This window comes from Chelonoidis abingdonii, chromosome 2 (assembly GCF_003597395.2).
Source record: "Chelonoidis abingdonii isolate Lonesome George chromosome 2, CheloAbing_2.0, whole genome shotgun sequence".
Lineage (NCBI taxonomy): Eukaryota > Metazoa > Chordata > Testudines > Testudinidae > Chelonoidis > Chelonoidis abingdonii.
The window spans coordinates 161,337,922-161,362,372 of NC_133770.1; the positions used below are offsets into that span (position 1 = coordinate 161,337,922).

At 43.5% G+C, this 24,451-nt stretch overlaps 1 protein-coding gene across 7 annotated transcripts in view; it reads right to left on the reverse strand.

The window, feature by feature from the left end:
- Nucleotides 1-1,203: 1,203 nt before the first annotated feature.
- PPP3CC (protein phosphatase 3 catalytic subunit gamma) overlaps nucleotides 1,204-24,451 on the reverse strand; it is a 52,412-nt gene continuing 29,164 nt past the window's right edge. The window contains exons 4-15 of one of the 7 annotated variants that reach the window (XM_032800883.2): nucleotides 22,382-22,493; nucleotides 19,746-19,891; nucleotides 18,282-18,421; nucleotides 17,168-17,245; nucleotides 16,978-17,072; nucleotides 14,899-15,024; nucleotides 13,769-13,846; nucleotides 13,049-13,075; nucleotides 12,068-12,146; nucleotides 11,320-11,417; nucleotides 7,688-7,717; nucleotides 1,204-6,356 (exon numbers count right to left, since the gene is read on the reverse strand). In XM_032800883.2, the coding sequence (XP_032656774.1) occupies nucleotides 6,181-6,356; nucleotides 7,688-7,717; nucleotides 11,320-11,417; nucleotides 12,068-12,146; nucleotides 13,049-13,075; nucleotides 13,769-13,846; nucleotides 14,899-15,024; nucleotides 16,978-17,072; nucleotides 17,168-17,245; nucleotides 18,282-18,421; nucleotides 19,746-19,891; nucleotides 22,382-22,493 (1,185 nt within the window). In that variant the 3' untranslated portion in view covers nucleotides 1,204-6,180. Of the gene's footprint in view, nucleotides 6,357-7,687; nucleotides 7,718-11,319; nucleotides 11,418-12,067; nucleotides 12,150-13,048; nucleotides 13,076-13,768; nucleotides 13,847-14,898; nucleotides 15,025-16,977; nucleotides 17,073-17,167; nucleotides 17,246-18,281; nucleotides 18,422-19,745; nucleotides 19,892-22,381; nucleotides 22,494-24,451 lie in introns of all 7 variants that reach the window. The other 6 variants (XM_032800882.2, XM_032800884.2, XM_032800886.2 and 3 more) reach the window with 6 other exon arrangements.

The window sequence follows — 24,451 nt, forward strand, 5'->3', positions numbered from 1 at the left end:
AAAGCAACACCAACATCTGACCTTCTCTGCAAGAGCAACAGCGCCCTCTGCTGGTGTAATGGCAGCATGAGCAGTGAACACAGCAAATCCAGGCAGTACTAGGGAATCCCGCACTGGCTTGTAGAGTTTTCAGTAGAGGGGTGGGAAAGACTAGCTACTCCACAAATACAATTTAAAAATGAAGCCCATTTCAGACCATAATGCTTCCCAATGAAAGCCCTGGGACTCTAAAAGAGGACTATTTACAGAATAGCGATTGGGGGACAACTCACAGGCATTTGCTGGAATAGTATCCCCCACTGCTCTACTGAGCACCTTACAACTATAACTAACCCTCAACCTACCTGTGGAGGGAGTTGAAATATAGGAATATCAGCAATCTCTATCCTGCAATGCAATAGCTGTAGTGAATGCACTATACCAGTTTAAGGTAGGAAGGGAAGAAGTATCCATCTGAAACAAAAGAGGGAATTTAGCCAGGCAGAGTACAGTTACCTGAACTGGAGTTTCAATGTGTTTAAACATCCACATCTTTAAGAAAAGACCTGCCGTCTAATCACTATGATTATTCAGCCCCTCTTATGCAGAAGACTCCATCCTAGACCACAGCTCTGTGAGCCATGCTAACAGGAGAGTACTTACTGGATCCAGGGTACCACAGAGGAACTCTGAGGCCATGGTGATAAGCGTGGTATTAACACGCCTAAATAAAATAGAACTTCCTGCACAACCAACCTGCTTCTTGGAAGTCTCCCATCAAGTCCTGACTCAGCCTAGCCAGGCTTAGCTGCAGGAGGCAGGGTGACCCAGTGCATCAGGCAATGGACCGACTCAGGAGACCTGGGTTCTATTCCTGGCTTGGCTGGGTGACTTGGGAAAATTACTTCCCCTCTCTGGGTCTGATTTCCCATCTGTCAAATACACATCTTCCTTTGTATGGGGCGTGAGATCTCTGGCCGAAGTGTTATACATAAGAAGTAGCAGTGTTAACATGTGAGATCACCTTAACAGTGATGTGGCTGCAGGTCATGTGATATGGAAAGGGAATTCCTACCCCAAAAATATCATTCTGAGGAACAACCCCCTGTGCAAACACAGACATGATTTTCCTCCTCAAACCTAATGCCAATGACTTGAAATCCACTGATCCTCAAACGCACCACAGTGAATTGGATTTGAATAAAGACACCAGAGCCAAATGACTGTCATTTAATTTTTAACTTTTTTTTTTTAAAGATGACTTCCAATTTACATTAAGACAGTTCTAACAAATTCATTCCTTGTTCACAAAAAAGAAATTATATTAAATAATTTCTGCCAATAAATAACATTTTTCACCATTTTTCTTTAAACATAACTAAAAAAAGCAAGAAAAAAGGAGGCAGTCTCCAGGCAACGGGCATATGCTCCTTCAGCGGCGAGAACCTAAGTCATCATCACCATATCCAACACATGTTCTTAGGGGCTTTACGGTCCTTTGGGTCTACGGCAGATAAGCCTCCGAGCTACTCCGTTACAAGAATCTAGCTAGGTAAGATTCACCCGAGTGTGGTGGTGTGCCAAGAAAGGCCCTTAAAAATAGGTGTGTGGGATGGCATCACAGTAAAAGGTTCTCCCAAAACAAGGTGAATGCACCTTTGTTCCCAATGCTAAAATATCCCATTGCTGACTCCCTCCTTGTTACATGCACCTTGTTATAACATGCAAAAATAAGACAGGCTGCTAGGGGCAGCCTTGTGGAGAAAGGAGTGCAGTGGCACTGCCCTTAATAGTCTGGAGTTCCATGGACTGATTGTACTCCTCGGCTTTTGTGTTTATTTTTTATTTATATTTTTGCAAAGTCTCATTTGTCAAGCTTCTGCAGCTGGCTGGCAAGAGGGGATGGAAACAGAGGACGGAATGGAGCTCTGAGATGAGGCCTCTTCAGACATGCATAATTCCAAGGCAGAAACAGTGCTGGGTTTCTGGGAGATGAGATGGGGTGCTGGAAGAGGAGAAACTACTTCAAGTCTCTGCAATACTTTTGCATTGGGAGCAGGGGGAATATTTAAGCTCCCTCCCTCTCTCAGATATGGCTTTGAAGGCCACAGTTCTTTGCACTTGTCTGTTACAGTGCAGAAGGGCAGGAGCCCCTCTCGCACCAAATGCTCTGGTTGTGGTGTGATGCTTTGCTGGGAATGAGCTGTGCTTTCTTTCCAGAGCTGCCCAGCAATCAAAGGCCTATGCTTCGAGGTCTCTCCCCCGCTCCTTCCTTGGGATACAAAGAACAGAATTGAAGGGGACTGAGGTTTAAATGCTTAGCACTGAAGGTTGGTTCACATACTGTGTTTATATTTTAAAAAGCAAAAATCCTGGCCACCCTGTCTCTGATTGAAGGTAGAATCTCAACATGCCCAAGACAACTGCAGCTGGTGATGGTACACTCCTCCCATACTGTCAATGCACGATCACCACCACTCACACACTGCACCACTTGGCGCAACAAGAGCTAGTTAACCTCTGAATTAAAGAGGAAAAGCCAGGACAGGGAAGGTTACAAGATGAACATCAACTAAGGGGGTAATTAACACCCACTCTCCCCAATCTGTGCTGCAGCTCACCCCCTCGCCCCATTAAGAACACTGCATACTGTGCTGAAGAAACAGACCCTGGCACCAATGTTCCCATAGCAACTGGAGACTGTGCTTCCCCTGACAGCATCCTATCTGCATGTGCTTGTGTGGGATATGGAATACATTTCCAGCAGCTCTCAGCTTGATAGAATAAGGAGTGGAAAGACCCGATAGCTCCTGCATGGGGAAGCCATGAGTCATCCAGAGAGCTCCTTCCACTCACAACACACTGGATTAGTGATTGCTGTCAGAGCCGCTCATTTGAACTGATTGTGACTAATGTGAGAGCTGGGATCCTCCCCACTGGAGACAGCCTCATTGACTGACAATCAGCGGATGACTTGGGGACTCCTGTTTAAGGAACACCCAACAATTAACAAGATTAAAAACAAACCACCTCTGGCTCAATGAATTGCTAAGTCACAAGCCAATCAGAATTTAGGAAGCCAGCTGTCACCCTCCCCCCTCCTCCAGTTATGCCTCCTGATTAGTTGAGGATGGATAATTTCAGCAGGCACACGGCTCCAGTAACTATGGTTTCGAAGCTCCATGCTTTGCAAAACACCACTTAAGCAATGCTATGGTGAGCTTCCAGGTCTGAAACAGAAATTAATCTTTTTCTTTGAGGAGTAAGGGCGAAGAGTTCAGGGCAAAAGCTAGTAGGGCTGAAGTGCAACCTGCTTTAAAACAAAAAACACAAAACACAAAACAGGACAGCATTTCAGGAACAAATGCCTTTTCTTTTCAAGAAAGGCAACACCAGCAGCTTGGAGTTCACGAGCAAAGCTTCCGTTGCAACTGGGGCAGAAACAACTTTCCGTGTTAAGCTTCCAAAGGGTGATGAGCAGAGGATACCTTGGCAGTGTCTTCTCCCACCACTACTACAGACAGAAAGGCTCCAACCTAGCCAAATATCTCCCCCTGCCCCCCCATTCACTAACCCAGTGGTCCCCAACCTTTTTCGTCTGGCAGGAGCCAGACGACGAGCATCCGCTGAAATGCTGCCGACAAGCGGCATCATCCAGGGATGTTGCCGCCGAAATGCCTCTGAAATTCAGCAGCATTTTGGCGGATGCTCGTTCGCTGGCCAGTATGCGGGTGCACTTAAGACGCCCGCGGGCACCGTGTTGGGGACCCCTGCACTAACCCCTAAGGAGGGACAGATTCATCTAATTCTGGTGCCTGTCACATGGCTCTTGAACCAGAGATGCTGCTCAGAGAAGATCTCAGCCAAGTCAGAGTGTGTGCACTACACACTAGGGTAGCACACTGCACAACCAGCCAGTTTTTCAAGGAAGATGCAATGTTTAGGTCTATTCCTGCTTTGGAACAGATGCCACAGAAAGAAAAGGGCTATCAAGAGGGACCCTTTGCCCCACATGGAGTAAGAAAAGACAAGCCTTCCAAAAACACTCACTTTCACAAGGCGGCAGTCATGTAAAAAAAAATGGTGACACGTGACTTTAAGAGTCCATCGCTAAAACCCCTTTCTGCTCAGATGCAGTGTCCTAAATAACTAGTATGAAATTAAGTTTGTGACACAGCATTAGAAGTGACAATTTAAAAGATTCCTGTGAAGCAGCTGCCTTCCTCTGGGACTGGAATCAAAGACTATGCCCACAGCATGAAGGGAAAATAGTAACGTCAAGGGGCTTCAAGACAAAATAAAGAACAGGGTGCATGGATCACCCAGAGGGTAGAGTTTAACTCTGCTCATCTGTCTCATCTGCTTGGTGGCACTAGGAAATGTCATACATTTGTTCAAGTGGGAAGGGGAGCAAAAAGCAGCCAAGGACTAGCATTTGAGTGATGCTGCTTTGATGCAATGTAATAAGCAGGAGGGGATTCAGCTAAAATGACCAATATGGGAAAGGCAGAAAGAGAGGAGTTTGCATTTCGTAAAAATAAGCAACCAGGTTTGGATTTTTCAAGGTCTGTTTCAAAACTGGATTCAGGCAAAGTCTGAATAAGTAAATGAACCAGACTGGGTACGTTGCTTAGATTCCAACTTCAAAACACAATGTACTCTTTGCAATGTATAGAGGCCATTCTTTTGGCATCCCCAGTGCTGCATTTATAGTAGAAACCCACCATCCCCTAAAGAGATCTCCTTTCCCCCAACTCACTAAGAGATATACTATACAAACAGCCTTCAAGAACCTCCAGCCCAGATCCACTGAGTTCTCCAAGCCACTTTCCTCTTCTAAAAGTTAGCCTCCTCAGTACAAGCAAAGGACACAGATGATGTTTCCAAGAACGTACATGTTTCACAAGTCCCTCTCTGCACTAACCATTCAACAGCACAGATATTTAGGGGAAGAGGGGCAATAATCATTATGAATCACCAATCCTTCCCCATCCCATCTATCAGAGCCCACGAAAATTACTCCATCTTTCAAATGGAGTCACTGATGTTCCCTGGATGGCTCACCATTTTCCATACAGCATACACTATCCATATCTCCACTAGTGACTAGGTTCTTGCTCGCCTAATCCCTTATGCTGGGGAGGGTGTGTGTGTTCATTCGTTCCTGCTGCTACTGCCTGTGGCAACACCAACACCAAGGGCTTGTCAAGACAGTGCGTAGCAAGCTAGAGTGTAAATCCTAGTGCACTACTAATTGGCTACATGGACATTGATATTGTGCACTAAATGTTCCCTAGTGTGCACTGACCTACTCCTGTTTCAACGGACTACAAATCAAAATGCAGTGTTCTGTAAAGAACGTTTAGATGCACTTGAAGCATCATCTGTACTGATGGAACCATGCAAATGGTTTGCTTCAGAGTCTGAAAACCAGACGCTTTAGAAAGAATGGCGACTAGAGGGGATGCTTTCCCATGGTCACTTTCCAGGTCATTTTAAGAGGTTTTTTGTTCTATTGGAATAAATTGGAATCCTGAAGAAAAATATACTAGTATTGGAAAATTCACACCCTTATCCCCAAGAGATAATCCAACACCCCAGCTGGAATCTGAACTATCCACTTTATCACCACCTAGGATAAAGTCTTCCAAAAAGAGAAGGCTGGGTCTGAGCCAGTCGCACCATGCAGCATGCCATCTTCCACAAAATCAATCGCTAAAGCAGCAGATGAGCTAGACAATAAAAGTTGAAGAAAATAACAGCAAACTCCGTGAAGACAGTTGTGAAAACATGTTTTAAAATTAAAGATGCTGCTTTTGAAAGCACAGGCTAATTTAAAACTGTACCAAAGTCAAAAATCGAAGTTGCTTGGGACTGAGCCTTTTTTTTTTTTTTTTTAAATCCTCAGAGGTTTCCCTTCTGTGGGGGAGAGGTCAGCTGTACAGCACAACACTTCATATATTCACTAGCAATTAGATTGGTTTCTAAATTAAAAAAAAGATGGACTTTTTATATACTGAACATAAATTAAAAAATTACAAAATGGTCACCTTTCTTACAGAATGGATGCAAACTGGATTATGAACGTGCCTCCAGGTTAAGTTTATTCCTCCCCATCCCTATCCCACCCCAATAATAAATAAATAAAATTCATTAAGTTTTGGATCCTTTAGTGGTGCAGATTAGGCATCAGAACCATTACTAAGCTTTCTTCCCTGTGCCGTTCTTCTCCGCAGAGTTTGTCGAGGTTACCAAGTTCACCGGCCCGTCTGGGTGAATTGAATCTTTGCGTGGCGGCATGCGTTCGTTAATGCGGTCCAACCCTCTGGCTTCTTCGAAGCTGCGGATCTTGTGCTGCGGTGAAAATCCACGGATGGCTAGAGCAAGGAGGGCAAAGAAGAGTCAGTCTATGCCATAGCATACTGAGGAACAGCCTATCACCACACACCATACTACAGAACCGAGAGTCGTGGCCACAGAGCACATGTCTGGGTAAGAAAATATAGGCAGCAGATCTGTGTATGATTTTGTCATTGTTTCATGAACTGGCGAAGTTATACTGGTGACGCAGAATTGCATTATCTTTCATTAAACCAGTTTTGAGGGTGCAGTTCAATTTACTCAGCAGCACCAATAAAGCCAGTGCTTATTTGCATTGTTTTCACTTATGACTTCGCTTGCGATACTGTTTAGCGAGGGCAACCTGCAGGCCAGACATGTGCCCTGTATTCTGAAGAGTTAATGCAGTGAAATAGCAGCACACTTTCAAAGCTGAAAAACATAATACTAAAAAAAAAAAAAAAACAGTGAGGACAAATCAACAAAGGGCGTTTTACTTCAACACAAAAACCACGCACTGCAACACCACAAAGAGGAGAAAGAGCTAATCCTTGGTTCGGAAAGGAAGCAATTTATCTTGCATGACCAGGAGCTAATCGCATGGGACAGAGCCCCACTGCAGATGTGTATGTTTTGTTTCTACTCAATCTTGCAGTAATTCAAGTTCCTTGCAGGGACTGCCCTACACAAAGCATTTAGCTGGTTTGTTTTACAATAGATTGAAGTAAAAGGTTTTGCTCCAAGTGTTTTTAAAGATTAAATTCTTTGAGATACTGTGATCTCTGAATAGTGCGGTTTTACCCCATGTAAGTCCGAAGAAATTGTGAAGGAGAACGTATGTTTCCAAAGCAGTAATTTCATTACTCTGGTATGTAACTGCAGAGAGGGTATTGCCTCTCCACACTGTGCTCACTCCACCCAAAGGGAAGGCAAAGGCTGAGATCAGATCCCAAGGAGACAGGATAGCAATAAATACAATCAAATATTTCCTATATGGTTTTGGTCAACTGTTCTTGCAGCCTTCAGAAACATATTGTCAAAGGCCTGAGCTGAGCAACAAGCCATCCAGTGATGAAGTTTCAGGAATCAACACTAGGACCTTGATAAGACACCAGAATTCTCAGTCTGGGATCCTGCTACAGAAATACAACAGTCCAAAAAGCCCAGTCTTATGAAATTAAGCATCCCAACTCATCTCTGTGACATCAAGGCTGAGACAGATCTGAGGTAGCCCAATATTTTATTTCCTTTCCCAGAAGGGGCCAATCCCTTTGGTGATGCAAGAGTAAAAAGCTTTCATACTGCTGATAAAGCTCCTTAAAATTAGCAGACAAACATGATTGAGTCTCTCACAGGATTCTAGCCATACCTTCCCGTGCCTCTACCGCTTCTACTGTGGCTGTAATACAGGAGGAACAGTGGCATGCAAAAATGAAGACAGAAAAGAGTGAGTGAACTAACATTATTGCTGTCATTACAGAGACCCACAACCTCCCTGCCCCAGTAAGGACCATGATGAAGATCAGCTGGCAGAGAAGGACTGACAGGAGCTAGAGACAGAAGGGCTGGAAGGGGATTTCACTCAGCTGGGATTTCCAGCCGAGGATTCAAACTTCAGGCTGTTTGGGAGCCTCCTTCCTCCTAGTGGCATGAACTTCACCATACATGTCAAACTGCTGAGTCCAAAAAAAGTAATAAGGCAACTAACAGGGCTGGACTTTCAGCACCTCCTGGGCCAGGTGCATGTGTGTCCCATGATACCCATGGAGCTAGTACCTTCTGGACTGAAGAGTGCCATGTTTCCATTGGTTTGCAAAGCTGACCTTTAATGAGCATCTGCTACTGCTTTCAGCTTAGTGATGCTTTGGGAAGGAGAGTTCCATGGATAGAACTCACTGCCTCATGGAGATTACAGTGCACAAACCTACCTGTGGCAGAAGTGCCCTTGTCACTTAAAGAAACTGACCTTAACCAACAGGTTGGCATTTGGATAGGAGGGGAAACAAAGGGGGTTGGCTCCTTTTCTGGGAGCGGAGTGCTGAGTAGCACAGTAACTAGGATGTTCAGCTCCTGATGTCTTGAAGTAGAATACAACACAGGCAGATATTTCAAACCTACTCGGCTTCAACTCCTCCCACAACAAAGAGTTACTAAGCGACAGGACACCGTAACATTTCAGCAATGCCATGTCTCCCTCCGCCCTTGGAACTGCTGTGATTGCCAATGTGCTTGTGCTAGTAACCCCGTCAGAACACTTGGTGGCAGGGCATTCTCAATGGAGGGACTCTGACTGGAATCTACTTCTCCTTTAGGCTTGAGAGTGCCTAAGATTGTTAAATCCTTGTGGCATAATGCACAGGTCATGTGTTCGGCCTTCCGGACAAAGGGTGAGGAAGAGGTAGCATTGTTTGTTAACATCGTAGCTCTGGCTTGAGCATCATTAGTTGACTCTTGTTAATCTCATGTTATTAAAAATCTGTAAAAGGCTCAGAGAGTGAGAAGGGGAGCAAACCAACGCCCAGCCTCCCTGCCCTGACAATGAGGGCGGAAGATGATCCAATACAACACCGAATGCTCACAGCTTGGTGTGGCCATTATCTGTGGAATGCATGACCGAACAGAGGGGTTTCCAGAGTGGTCTTTGAAGGAGATCATTCGGTGCATGTTCCAAGCATGCAGCATGGAGTTAGGAGGCAGCATGAAGTTAGGAGTGGACAAGAGGGACAAGGAATGACAAGGAATGATGAGGAGAGAAGCATGGGGAGGGCATAAGAAGCAGGATGGTGCTTAGGAGCTGAGCATGGAGATGCAGGTAGCAGTGGAGTTATGGATTGCCTTGAAGGTGAGAAGCTCAGACGTCATGAAGAAGAGGGAAAGTCAACAGAGACTTAAGGAGGAGGAGGGAGAACAGGGTAAGAGCAGCAGGAATGATCATAATAGTGAGAGAGATGGCAGACCAATTAGATCAAACCACAAAGCTCACTATAAAGCTGTTTAAAGCTAAAATCCTTCACTTCAGGTTAAAGCATGGCTCTTTAGAAACTTTGGGATGAGTCTGCATTGCACCTCACCTCTGAGGAGGCAGCGGTTCTGGGGAGAGGAATAACCTAAAAAAGCAATAGACAGATGTCTGTGTCCTAAGCCTGTTTGCACCTCTCCAGTCTATAAACATGTATCACCCTTCAAACTAGAGTTTCATAAAACAATGTTACACGACTAAGGGACTAACAAATTTATTTCAGCATAAACTTTCGTGGGCTACAGCTCACTTCTTCGGATGCACGGAAATGAACATGCAGCCAGGAGACTGATGCACAGAATGGAACACGCAGGCAAGGGATATTTATACATACAGAGGACATGAGAAGTGGAAGTATGCATACCAACTGGAAGAGTCCAATCAATTGAGACGTCTCAATTGATTGGACTCTTCCAGTTGGTATGCGTACTTCCACCTTTTCATGTCCTCTGTATGTATAAATATCTCCTGTCTGCATGTTCTATTCTGTGCATCCGAAGAAGTGAGCTGTAGCCCACAAAAGCTTATACTGAAATAAATTTGTTAGTCTCTAAGGTGCCACAAGTACTCCTGTTCTTTTTGCAGATACAGACTAACACGGCTGCTACTCTGAAACATGACTAAGCCTGGCTCTAGTCCCTTGTGTCCCAAGGTTATCAGAGCATGTTCAAGATGAACACCTGCTTTCTCACCCACTGACTCTATTCTCATGCCCATAGCTTAATCAGTGTGACAAATCACATTGGATAGAGTGTAAAGTAAACTCGCACATCTCCTTGGACAAAGAAAACCTACAAAACTTGAGAAGATGTCACATCATCCAAAGCCAAAAGGATCCTACAGCAATTCTCCTTTCACGTACACATGAAATATTTAATCAAAGCCAGACAGTCCCAGAACAAATCTCTTTCAGAGCCATCAGGAAACCATCCAATGCTGATAGGAAGGGAAAGCAGGCCGATTATATGCCAGTACTCAAGGGCTGGCAGCAGGAAAGGATTAAAACACTAGATTACAGGATTCCCTCTGGGGACACATGTTAGGATGATAACTCATTCCCTGACCACCAGCCAATCTCCACTCCTGTAGCCTGAAACACTCATATGAGGTTTGATCAATGCCTCTCTTAGAACGTTAATATAATCTGAGATTGATTGGTGGGAAGCCCAGGTGGGGAGCAACAAGCGTACTTGCCAAAAATACAGAGAAAGTAACAAGCATACAGGAAAGCTAACCCAACCCAATGGATCAAGTCACTGGGACAGCCAAGTTTGAACATTAAAAACAGACTTGAGAGAACTAACTTATTTCAGAGTAAAAATATAAGTTTCCTCCTCCTGGAATCACAATATTAGGGTTGAAAACAAAGAGATAAAAAGAACCAAAAAGCAGACTCGTTTACCATACTATTCAAGTACATTGGTACACAGCAGCAGCAGAGTACCTGAAGCAGAGACTGCCTGGAGACAATGTTAAGGGGCGCGGGGCACAACCCTTAAGAGTTGTTATAACAAACAAGAGATGATACACATGCTTGAAGCGTGATTCTGTTCAGTCTCAACCCTTGCTACCATTACTGACCATGAGATTATACTAGTATTTTAGGAAAGACCCCCTTCCCCCACCCCAGTTTGTATCTCTTTATACCAGGAGTTCTCAACCTTTCCCTCCTACGATCCCACACAATGGTCCTCCTGAGAATCCTTTGCCCTCATTCCCATGGTGCTGCAGGGGAGGAACTGTAGGAACTGGCACAATGTTTATGGTGGCACCTGAAGGCCAGATATTTCCATGACATCTCTGCTTCAGCAGAACGCCAGATCGGGCAAATAGAGAATCATGACTCCTCCAAACAAGTGCTGGGGGCTCCCTCACGCATCCCAAACCACATGTTGAGAAGCACCTATGTACATGTGTAACACTGGAGCAGAAGATTCAGTGAGCTCCATGCACAGTGTTAGGGTTATTTCGCAAGTACTCACCAGTCTGTAGAGTCTGCTTTCCCCCTGAGAGGACTCCCAGGGGCAGAGTACCTGTGGGAGTCAGGCCTTTGAGAGTCAGCACGCTCTCACTCTCCTCTCTAGAAAAAGGATGCAGAAGGACGGATTACTCTTACCAAAGCCAGCATTTAGACAAGAGGGTTACAGCCAGAGACATGCTCACTAAAATATTCCTTCCCTCATAGGGGAATGCCTCATACTTACCTTTGGGTAACTCTTAAGCCTAGGTCTGTACCATCTTGGCAGTAAACTGTTGAAGGTGATCCAAACAGCTTACATTTGATGTCTCTTTCTACCAGGAAGTTTAATACAACCTTGTAGGCTCACGTGCTCTGTTTACTAGGATGACATGCAGCAAAGCCAACATCAAGGCAATCACTTCCTCAATACTTCCTTGTTTACATGAAATGCATCTCTGATCTGGAGGGATCTCTACTATAGGTCTAATCTTCTCTGTTTATGAGGATGCTTGCTTTGATGGGACGGAGGTTTTTGTAGTCCCCGAAGAACAGGACTGACCACCAGCTTTGCAGCACCAGACACAGATACATGCGAGCAATTTTCCCAAACCCAGACCCCCCATTTTGATATAGTTTTGCAGTTTCTCTCAGCTCGATTCCTGATTGCATACTACTACCTTCACTCATACAGGTCAGACAGAGGAGCAACCCCTAGTACCCAGATTGAACATTCAGCTCAGACACAAAACACTCCCAAGTTGACTTCTTACCGGAGAACTGAAAAAACACGCGCCATCTTCCCAATGGCTCTGATCTTATTCCTGATTATCTCTTTACGGACTGTTGTGCCTGCTTTGAAAGAAAAAAAATTGTGTAAGGATTTCTTGCCCCCCTTTTAAAGCCACAGGTAATGTCAGTATGCAGCATCTGTCTGGCTCTAGGAAAGAGAAATCATGGATTACAAATTCATAACTATGTTCTCTAGAAAACAGTCTATTTGGAGGGGGTAGGAAAGGAAACGAGGATGGTGACACCAACAAAAAGACACACAGAATAAAAGTTTAAGGAAAGAGTAGAACCACCAGAAGAATGGATCACACACTTCTTGCTTGAAGCAGCAGATCTTTACTCAACACGTCAGATCACATTACACAGAATGTACCACAGATGACTCAGCCATGTAGACAGCTTGGTAAGGCAGAACACGGACAAATCTGACTGCTGATGAATACCTTGGAATACTGGGCTGTGCTTGCAGAAGGGAGAATGGTCACACAATCACCACCTCTGGCATAAACACACACAGTGAATGGCTGTCTGGAGCCTTGCAACTCTGCTTTGACCCTCACTCAAACACAGTGAGGCAGGTGTACTCCCTTTTTACTACACACACTGGGAGAAAAGCATGGAAGATGATTGACGATAAAATAGGACAGACATCTCTTCTCAGTGCAGACTCTTCAAATGGCACTATCACACATTAGAACAGTACAAGCCACACTGGAGATTGAACATGCACCAATGGTTTTGCCATGCACTAGGTGGCTGCATTAGGAAGTCAAATAGAAATGTGACCTCATCTCTCAAGTTCCTAGAGGAATGCAGCAGGATTAAAAAACACACAGCGCTTCTGTTAAAGCTGAAAGGAGGATGGAGAGCCTCCCCAGCTAGTCAGCTATTCAAATCCACTCCAAGGAATCTGGTGGCACAGGCAGTGAGAATTAAGCTTGTAGCAAATTCCAGCTGGGTACCTTTCTGATAGCTTGAAATGTAGTGATCTTCAGGGAGAGGAGACACCAAGAAACAAGGAGATGAAGACAGAGATAGAAGAAACAAATTTAATTTTCATGGGAGGGAGCGGAAAAAAATAAAAATAAAAAATGAAATTAAATGGGAGACGCGGGTTAAAAGTTTTGACCTGTTGACAGAAGTGGCACCTTGTTACATTATACCTCTCCTACTACTTCCACGCCGCATTTATTTTATTTTCTCGCAATACTTTTCCATTTATCAACATTTATGTATTACCCCACCTGCATTCAGCTTCCTTCACATATCACTTCAAAAAAATCACTAATCAGGTCCAAATAATTGGCTGCTATTTCTGGAGCTAGTATGAAAAGGAAGGACGAATTGGCCCAGTGCTTGAGTGTTCAAGTTTAGATGCAGCAGGGCAGAGTAGCAGCAGAAAGACTGTCTGCACCAGTAAATTGGGTAGTAAGGTTTGAGTAGTAAAAATAACTTGGGGAATAATCTCATGACCTGGTAATGCCAGGAAATCATTCTTCAGATTATCTAGTGAGGAGTGCATTGCCACAAATAAGTACAACCCTATGCACTTCACTGTCACTGGATTGCAAGGGGACAAAGTTTGGTATTTAGTTCTAAAGTGGATGCCACTCTCTCTTAATTTAGCTTTAAACCATTCCCTCACCACTGTTAACAGCCCAACTTGTAATAAAGGTTGTTACCTTCCAAAGTTTCATCACCATCTGAAATCAACTCATCATCAGAGCATATGTTGAGGATGTTGACCAGCATCTCTGTGACTGCAAGAAGTAGTGACAAATAGGTAGGAAGATTAGAGGGGGCTGGCACTCACACTGCTCAAGGGGGAAGGGTGAGCTGAATTGAACCAATGATATCAATTATTTACATATTTGAAGAGGGAGCCCATAGATATTTTATAGCTACATTCTGCAGCATCTTTTATTGCAAAGGATCCCAAAACACGTTAGATGAGATACTTGAGACCCTCTGTCACAGAGGTGGGTGCAATCTGAGCATTGCACAGAATGCTGCACAACTGCATGGGAACTGGTCAGGGAGTGGGGTATCCATAGCTTTCATGCACAAGAGATTCGATCTCAGTTAAGATCCCTTCCCAATCCCCCTTCACTCCCCCTACCTCACAAAAACTGCATAATACTCCATCTGTTTCAGGGAATATTGGCTCGTCTGGGATTTCAACGTTTGGTTCCACAGAGTAAACGTTTTAGACCTTTAAGCTATCCCCAAAATCTAAAGCCCTTAATGAGAATCTAGACTGGTTGGGAGAGGACAGCGCTCCTTTGTTAAGAAGCTGGACTTCTGGCAAAATATGGGGGGGGCGGGTAGGCAGCTGTACCTTATTAAAATTGAAATCAAAGCCTCTCCCTGACCGGTGAATGCTTTTTCTGATGGGCCACGTATCTACATGATATTTATCTCTTTCTTTGTGTAGCATGGAAGATGTCAGCACAATTGGGGGAATTACCTAATCAGGGCTGGTTCACAGTACAAAAATATTGTGAAACAGGGACCATTTTATTTAACTTCTTGGTAATGGCAAAGCAGACCTTCTTCCCCAAAGAAACTTAAAATCTGATGAACTTTAGCCATCAGAGTTCTACTACTATACAATAGGTCATGGTTAAGTCTGAACTACTTATCAATGCCATTTCACACTGCCAAGCTGCACCACATATTTACAACTTCCTAGATAATCACTTGATTTGATATTTACAGATATTTAGTTATCCTCAGGGGGCAGTTAACACACACAGTGCTATGATCCGTCACTGTTTAGGCCAAACAGAAATCTGAATGCTTTATTTCTTACCCTTTTCCCCTACAAAAGGTAAAGACCATGTGAAGACATCCATGAAGTTTGGAAGCCAGTAGGGGTGTGGAGAACAGTTGAACTGTCTGATGTTCATGACATTGTTTTCATATTTCAGCACAGCAGCTAAAAAAGAATAGAGCAAGAACGTGTGTATGCAGGCATGGTGAGCTCTGAGGCTCAAAGATCGTCTCCCTCTAGGTTCGTTCAGCACTGAGCATTAGTGATCACACAATGACAACTAGTTCAATTTGTGCAACACCAAACTACTACTTATCTAGAATTAAGAGGCTTAAGTGGTATTTTCAGTTTATCAACCACAGGGCATGAAGTTTTAGACATTTCACAATAGCTCATCCTCCAAATAGCTGCTCAGGACAATATAATGAGATTCTAAAGAAAAAGTACACTCTACTCAGAAGCCTCACACGGTCACCTCAAAGAAACCATGAACTAGAAACTCTTGGTCCTAAGTTAAGGTTAGAAAGATAGGTGGAAAGTTTCCCTGACTCCTTATTTAATATCAGAAGGGTTAAAGTTTATGAACATGGACAGTAACTGCATGTTACAGCGGCACAGTCACCATTACTGGTGAGTTGCCATTACTGGCATGTATGTCATTCCCCTAGGGCTTATAACTTGATAGTTTAGTTGTAACAGCCTGCAAACTGTCACCTTAGAGGGGGACACACTGAAAGCCAGCTAAGCTATTTCTGGATCAGAGTGCGAAAGAAGGAGTCTTGTTTAAGCTTCCTACTTAGTCCAGTTTAGACTAAAAAAATGCTTTAGCTTTTAGTTTTAGAAACAAGATTCGCAGCAGCTTTTAGTCCTCAGTGCAGTTCTAAATTCACAGCAATGCTCCTTTTCCCAATGCCCGTCAATATTCATGTAAGGGCCCCCGATGACATGGTATAAGATGACATTCCCACAGATATCAGAATCAGAGGTGAAGGCCTATTAAGTACTCTTGGCCAAGCAGTTTAAGATTGTTGCCTCCGACGCATACACTAGGTCTGTGTCCAGAGTAACAAACTGATTGCCACCAACTCCTCTTCAAGATTATTCTTCTGCCCTACAGATAAGGCTCTTAGGAAAGAGTTCCTGCTCTCAGCCTAAATTTTACCTGTGCTCATTTTCATCCCATTATTTGTATTTATAACCACCATGGACTATTCTGAACAATTTTCTTCCTCCTCCTTTGTGTTTACGTATGTCAAATGCTTCTAGCTATAGTGTGTCCTGTGGACCCACTGACCTGATGTCAGGGAAACAGTGCGTTACTTCAGTAAGCAATGCCACAACAATCTGCTGCCAATTTGAATGCAGCTGCAATGCTAATAGTAAAGCTACTTTTCATTCAGTGCCATCATCCAAAAAAGGAAAATAATGTGATGCTGAAGTACCTAAGTTGAACTGACTAAAGGAAAGAAATTCAGAACCAAAGCTACCAACTCCATGGTTTATTTATTCCTTTGTGCACTGGTGCTGCAACACATGGGTTGGGATAGGGTCAAGCCATACACAGAGTGGCAATCTCCACTATGAGTTTACAGGCTTTTTGTCAAACTGACACTTAATGAAGCTCTTTTGGATTCAACATTTGCTTATCCCAGGCACACATCACATTGAAGATGAGATGTTTTCTTAGGGTTCCATCAGACCACTGTGGCAGATAAAAGGTAATACTAACTTTAGGGATCTTGAGGAGCCCGTTTTGAGCTGTTCCACCTTCTTCCCCAGCTGGCACTTTCCAGACACCCACCTCCCCCTGAAAGCTGAGAACTAGATAAGTGGGAGTAGAATCATATCAGCAGGTCAGACCAGGCTAGAAGAGAGGAGTAGCAGCACACAGCAGCTAGCATGATGCAGTTGGCTCAGTGGCTAGCATGTTCTGGCTCACAGGCTGTGTCTGCACCTAGGAAAGTGGAAGAGGTTTCATTCAAATGAGAAGGATGGAGTGAACTGGGGCTACTGCTAACAAAACAGGAGGGGGAAGTTGGAGGGGGTTTCCTAAGGGTTAATATTAAAAGAGAACTGGCATCCAAAACAATTGCAGAGACATGGCCTTGCCTGCCTTACCCTTGTTGTTATACACATCTAGGTAATTTGGTGCAGAGAAGATTGTGATTAGAGATGGAAAGCCTGTCGTCTGGCTCTTCCTGTACATTCGGTACCTAGAAGGCACGGCATGGTGTTGGAATTTTGTCTTGCTAAGTGTAGAAAAACTGAAAAAAACATTCTTGCACAGTCCTAGCACTGTAGCACTTACCCAGCATCCTGGGCTTCATGAGCTCGGATTACAGATAACAAACTATTGTTTTGCAAAAATTCACAGACTGCAGGGTAACTAAAGAGAAGAGTTTTAAATACATTAGTAGGTAGCAAAGACAAAAAAATCCTCCCTCCTCTGGGGAGGCAGGAAAAATGAGAACACAGAGCATTAATGGTCTCATGAGCTTTGCAATTAATCTTCAAATGATAGCACCACACATAGTTGTGGGCTGCTTTCAGATGTGCTGAGCATCTTCAGATAGGTCTACCCTACAGCTGGGAGTGAGCTTCCAACCCTGGCTGGCAGACTGACGCTTGCATGGCTCAAGCTAGCGTGCTAAAAAACAGCAGCATGGATGTTACTACACCAGCGGAGACTTGCACTAGCCGCCGAGCTCGGACCCACCTGAGCCTCTGGTTTCAAGTTTAGGTGGCTAACGTGAGCATCAGTCAGTGCAGCAACATTCCCAATGCTATTTTTAGCATGCTAGTTAGAGCCCTGCAGTCACAAGTCTGTCTACCCAGGCGGGGAAGCTCACTCCAAGCTGCAGTGTAGTCACATCCTTCAAAGCCAATGAAAGCTGCAAGCGCCCAGCACGTCTGAAATAAGGCCACAACTATGTACAGTGCCATCTTTTAAAGATTAAACACAAAGCACATTGGAAACAGTAGTCAGTCTGGATTCCTACTCTAAATCCCAACCAGGCAGGTTGCAAGGAATCAAGTATAGAAAATTATTTTTTAAAATTATTTCTTTCCTTCTAAAATCCCCTTGATACCTTCTGGTCCCTGAAATTATCTCCAAAAGTACCATAACAGGTACCAGAAGCCTCATTACAACCTTAGATACTTGTGATTTCATCAAGTGATACATCCTGGGGCAGCTTCAGGGAGTCAGGTACCACTCAAGTAGATTTCCCATAGGAGAAAAAACAGCTTTAAAGCAAGTTCATGCATTTCTGTGCTAACACAGACAGCCCAAGAATCTGGTAAGTAGGGGCACATTTAACACAACAATCGGATTTCACTCCATCTCTCCATTCACTTTTAAAGACTACCCAGGGTAAGTCAGAAGCCATAGTTTATCTGAGCCCCACTGAAACTCTGCTTACCTGTAGAAATAGGAACAGCCTCGAACAGTGTTGTGAGTGAAATGCTCTAGCGTCTTCTCATTGCCGTAATCCTCTGATGGATCAGACCAGAGTAGGTCACACATCGGACCAAAGGCTGGAGGCTCTTTAAACCTGTCTAACTGGAAGGTGCACACAAAATGAGGACAATTGTGGCAGTTAAGTGGCTTTGTAACCAAGAGGTACATGCCCCTAAGCAGAAGAGCTCTGGAGATGGACTAGTTTGAATGAATTAGGATTAGAGCTTTGGACACTTCCTCTCTTACTGAGACCAAAACTGGGTTACTCAACAGATCTGAGCTTCCTCCCTTCTCTTGTTTCCATCTTTTGGGGAGCAAGGTGTGAGTGGCAGCCACGTGGTCACCACTTGGATCCTCACGAGTTGCCTGGCTTTCTGCCCCTGCCTACTTTCCCCTTCTCCCTCAAAACATTCAGAAGAGATCTTCACTGTGGGAGAACTGGCATATACTATCTGACTTGAAGTTCCCTGGTCTAATCACTAGAGAATGTTACCTACACTCAGTGTCTACAGAAATTCAATGCAGTCAGCATCAAGGATGTTATTAACTTGTTACATGGCGGCAGAAAAAGTAAATTCTCTATAACAACAAAAAATATACTGCAGACTTAAAAATGCAAACGATGCCAGTGACACGCTACCTGGCAGCAATTTAGGAAGAAGAGCAGGAACCAAGTCTTAGTAATCAATCCAAAGGCCTTTAAATTAGCCTGAGTTTTGCTGACTGAAGGCCCAACTTTGGAACAATCTGTCAGACCCTTGAAGTCAACCAGCTCTGGCTGCATGAGAGAACTAAGGATGAAGTGGGAGAGAGGAAGAAAAGTGTGTGATCTATTACCCTCAAACACTTCAAGTAGCTTGAGCTGTGCTGCAGAACTACAGACCATGCTGCTGTCTCAAGATTCATGGGGGAGTATCAGAAACAGCAGATAAAATGGGAGAATAGCAAACATGCATAGCATGTTTTTCCAACAAAGAACATCAAACTACAGCAGCCACCTGTGGGGTGCAAAGACTGCTAACCAGTGCACCGAACGCTCCATAATAAGGACTAAGGAGCTGTAATGTCCATGCAACAGATAGGGCTTTGGATTTTTAACATACTGTCCAAAAGGCCCACGCACACTGAAGTGCTTGGAACTCAATTTCTTTACCTCAGAAAGAAAAAAAGCTGTTATGTTCCTGCTGGGATCTTGGGTTCCCAGGAGGGTATCGAACCTGATGCTTAAACTGCAGTCAACCCCTTTCGGTAAAGGGATCAAAGAAAGCCTTATTAAGACCAAACTTCAACAATCCAAGACTCCAGAGGAAGCAATAACTCATGTCCACCAGAGATGGGCTGTGAGAGTATACAACTGAAAATCAAACCCTAGTAATACAAGTGCCCAATAAAACTGTCAGTGTGACTGATAAGTGAGATTACTTACTTTCCTAATGTCATCTAGACATGTGATTTCTGGAGACAGTCCTCCATGGACGCACAGGAACTGCTGGTTTAGGAGGGCGGCAAGAGGAAGACAGTCAAATGTATCCATACATGCATCATACACTCGCTCCGAATATTTGATTCGACCTGACAGGGAGAGCAGGCAGGAGAGAGAGAGAAGATGGTTTATCTTCTATCCAATGTGGATTGATCAAGTTGGATGAAAAGATTCCAGATCATTCATGCATTCAGACTAACATATTACAGGAACTGGCAGCAAAGGCCTTGATCTGTAGCATTGTCAGAGGAAGCTAATGTAGAAGGTGAAACAGAAACAGTCTACACCTATGACATTCTAAGCAAAGCTTTTCTCTAGCACATTAATGGAGCTGTCTTAGAAAATACTTTATGACCCTGAAAGCCAAAAGGCTTCCAACGTGGCCCACATCAGGAACTTTTACTTTATCTTCTCCCCTCAAGCTCAGAAATTAACTTATCCTAGTGCATGTTAACCTCCATAGCAAAAACTTCCTGGAAGAGGCACCTTAGCATTTGCCAAGGGTTAGAAAGAACTTGGTTTACTAATAAAATCAAAAATATATTACATTCATACTGCACCTTTCATCTCAAATCATCCCAAAGAATCTTACAAGCTTCAACTACTACGCAGACTATACATTAGGAACTGCAACAGCAGTTTAACTTGGCACAACCAATATCACGTAACAGTTTAGATAACGAATTGCAGTTTCGTTGGATACGAGTGCTTCAAGGGAGACTCGGGGAGACTAAGGAGCTAGAATTTAACCAGGATACCAGGGGTTAACACACCAAGTCTTACAAGAAATAGCATATATTCTTTAATGTCCACATATGGTCAGGTTCTCAGCTTTACGCCTCAGCCTGATGTCAGAGGTACACTCAATTAGTAGCAGTTCTCTCACCATGCTGAAGCACTAGTTCATTACTGATTCAGAGAGAAAAAAGCCCTTCAGTGCACTTTCAGCACCGTTTCCTGCAACTTGTGTTATTTCAAGGGTTCCTATCTGAGTACTGACCTGACACAAACTTTTTTGCCTGAGACCCGAACAGATTAGAACACAGAGTGATCTGGTTCCTTCCCCCAAAAGAAGCCACTAAGAACAAGTTATCTTATTTAGCGTGCTGAGTTGGTCCAAAGGGCTTTAAAAAAGTTACATTCCGCAATCTCCACATTAAAATGCATTCTAAAAGCCAATGTTTTAGATTTCTTTTTATGGATACAACAGGAGGTGCTGTTCTAAGCAGCAGTATGCTGGTTTAACCATTAATGCTCTGCAATCTGATGTCGTTTGCTGCTTGTTTTAACAGACAGGCTAGGAAGATTTTCACTGTCACAGAAATAATATGGGTTTCTTAAAAGCAGAAACTAAGCTTTAACAACCAGGTGTCAGATTCAGAAACGTCCCCCATGAGATGCTATTGAAGTAGTAAGACCCCACAACACCATGTAGTCACATTAGGAGATCATCACATCAAAGTACACATGGTCTCATGTCTGGCAGCCATCTTAGATGGTGATGTTTTATCACAACCATGTCTTGGAAAAATCTTACTGTTACTGTAAGAGTGACCTTCATCTACAGAGAAAGGGTGATATTACTGAATTTTTCGTTTTCTCCCTCCCTTATTTCTGTGGCTCAAAACGGCTTCTGTAGTGAAACATTTACGTACAGGAAGAGAAAAGGCAGTTTTTATTATGCTTTTCAACAGGGGATCCTGGGAACAGAATACAGAACCTTTAACCTCTAGATCACTGGCTCAAATCCAGCTCAGCTCACTAGGGAGAAATAATGACCATCATCAGATGGCTTTTCAGTGTTCAGCACGAAGCAAGCTGATGCCTCTCAGCTCATCTCTGAACAAACAGGTAGGTTCCTGTCACACTTTACCCCTCTGACAGCAGTCTGAGCTACAGAACCGAACTATCGCTTGTCCTCTAGAGAAAACTCTTTCAGGTCAGGGTCGACGCACACACGACTGCTGCCTCTGCTATGCTTGTTGTGTGGAGACAGGATATCAGTCTCCAGTGCTGGCATGCCACTTGACCTTTCACTAGCACTAGTTTCACATACTTTAAAAAAAGTTACAAATACTATATTTAACTAAAATAAAATTATCTTAGAGGTAATGATTCGCCCAGTACAAACACTAGGAAGAGTCCTTTATTTTGTTCCAGCTGTAATCACCAATTCCAGCTGCACAAACTGAACTGAAAGTCACTTGGCAGTAATTATACGGTGCTGGGTCTAGAAACTGGGGAGAAGGAGGGGACTTTGCATGCAACCATTTGTCAGTAACACAGGAGATGGGCTTGTACTCCTTTTATCTGCATTCATATTCCTTCTACCAAGAGAACTCAAACGCTACTTTAGTGTATGTTCAGCACTCCACAGGATTGGTTCAACTCAAAATATTGAACAGCATTTAAACGAATGTGCTAGAATATTGGAAACAAGAGGACAGCTAAGTGCAGACACATTTGCCAAAGCCAGCTAGGCCATCCAGGACAGGCCCAATAGAGGACTGAGAGCCCTGACCTGGCCAGGTCGTGCTAGTCCATCTATGTAATTACTGAGGAGAATTGGGTATACTTACATTCCTGTTTAAAGGTGAAGTATTCTGTGAGATGCCTGCATTCATGGTTCCCTCGAAGCAGGAACAGCGTTTTGGGATGATTTATCTTTAAACTCCATAAATACAGCACACACTACAAATGAGATGGAAGAAGATGGTATGTCATAAAACCTTTTATAGGGCACTAATCATCTATAGATTTTAGTGAGAGTTTTTGGGAACAACTAAGAATGGCCATACTGGATCAGATGAGTGATCCATCTAGGCCAGTACCCTGTCTGACAGTGGCCAGTGCCAGATGATTCAAAAGGAATGAACAGAACATGGGAATTAATCAAGTAACCTACCCCTTGTCATCCAGTCCCAGCTTCTGGCAGTCAGAGGTGTAGGGACACCCAGAGCATGAGGTTGCCTCCCTGACTGTCTTGGCTAATAGACATTGATGGACTTATCCTCCATGAACTTATTTAATTCTTTTTTGAACCCAGTTACAGTTTTGGCCTTCACAACACCCCCAACAACAAGTTCCACAGGTTGACTGTGTCTTGTGTGAAATATTTCCTTATGATTGTTTTAAAACTGCTGCCCAATAATTTTATTGGGTGACCCCTAGTTCATGTGTTATGTGAAAGGTTAAATAACACTTCCGTATTCACACCATTCATGATTATATAGACCTCTATCACACTGCTCCTTAGTCTCTTTTCTAAGACGAACAGTCCTGGTCTTTTTAATCTCTTCTCATATGGAAGCTGTTCCATAACCCTAATAAATTTTGTTGCTTTTCTCTGTTCTTTTCCCAACTCTAATATTTTTTAGATGGAGCAACCAGTATTCAAGGTGTACCATGAATTTATATAGTGGCATTGATATTCTGTCTTATCTATTCCTTTCCTAATGATTCCTAAATTGTTAGCTTTTTTGATCACTACTGAACATTGAGCAGATGTTTTCAGAGAACTATCCACTATGACTCCAAGATCTCTTTTTTGGGTGGTAACAGCTAATGTAGACTCTGTCACTTTGTATTTACAGTTGGGATTGTGTTTACCAATGTGCATTACTTTGCTTTATCAACAGTGAATTTCATTTGCCATTTTGTTGCCCAGGCACAAAGGGATCTCACAAAACTGGTTAACTCTTCTCAGTCAGCTTTGGACTTAACTATTTTGAGTAATTTCATATCTTCTGCAAACTTCGCCATTTCACTGTTTACCCCTTTTTTTCTACATAATTTATGAATATGTTGAACAGCATTGGCCCTGATACAGATCCTTGGAGAACATGCTATTTACTCCTCTTCACTGTGAAAACTGACCATTTATTTCTATCCTGTGTTTCCTACAGGGCTGCACCGGGGGTGGGCAGGGGGTGTCAAGTGGGGCAATTTTCCTTGGGCCCCACAGGGGCCTCCACGAAAATACAGAATTCTGTAATATTGCAATTTTCTTTTTTTTATGGAAGGGGCCCCTGAAATTGCTGTGGTTCTGGTTTCCTATCTTTGAACCAGTTACTGATCCACAAGAGAACCTTCCCTCTTATCCCACACTGCCTACATTACTTAATAGCCTTTGGCAAGGGACATTGGGCCTTCTGAAAGTCTAAGTACACTATATCCAATAGATCACCCTTGTCCACAAGTTTGTTGACCCCCCCTCAAAGAATTCTAATAGATTAGTGAGGCATGATTTTCCTTTACAAAAGCCATGTTGAGTCTTCCCCAACATACTGTGTTCATCTAAGTGTCTGACAAGGTGGTCAGGCAAATTTGTAGAAACTATAGTACAGAAATTCAGTTAACCAGCCTATAATCTCAAGGATCGCTTTTGGAGCCTTTTTTTTTAAATCAACATTACATTAGCTATCTTCCTGTCATCTGGTACAGAGGCTGATTTAAGCAATAGGTTACATACCACAGTTAGTAGTTCTGCAATTTCGTATCCGAGTTCCTTCAGAACTTTTGGGTGAATGCCATCTGGTTCTGGTGACTTATTACTGTTTAATTTATCAATTTGTTCCAAAACCTCATCTACTGGCACCTCAAGCTGGGACAGCTCCTCAGATTTGCCACCTAAAAAGACTGACTCAGGT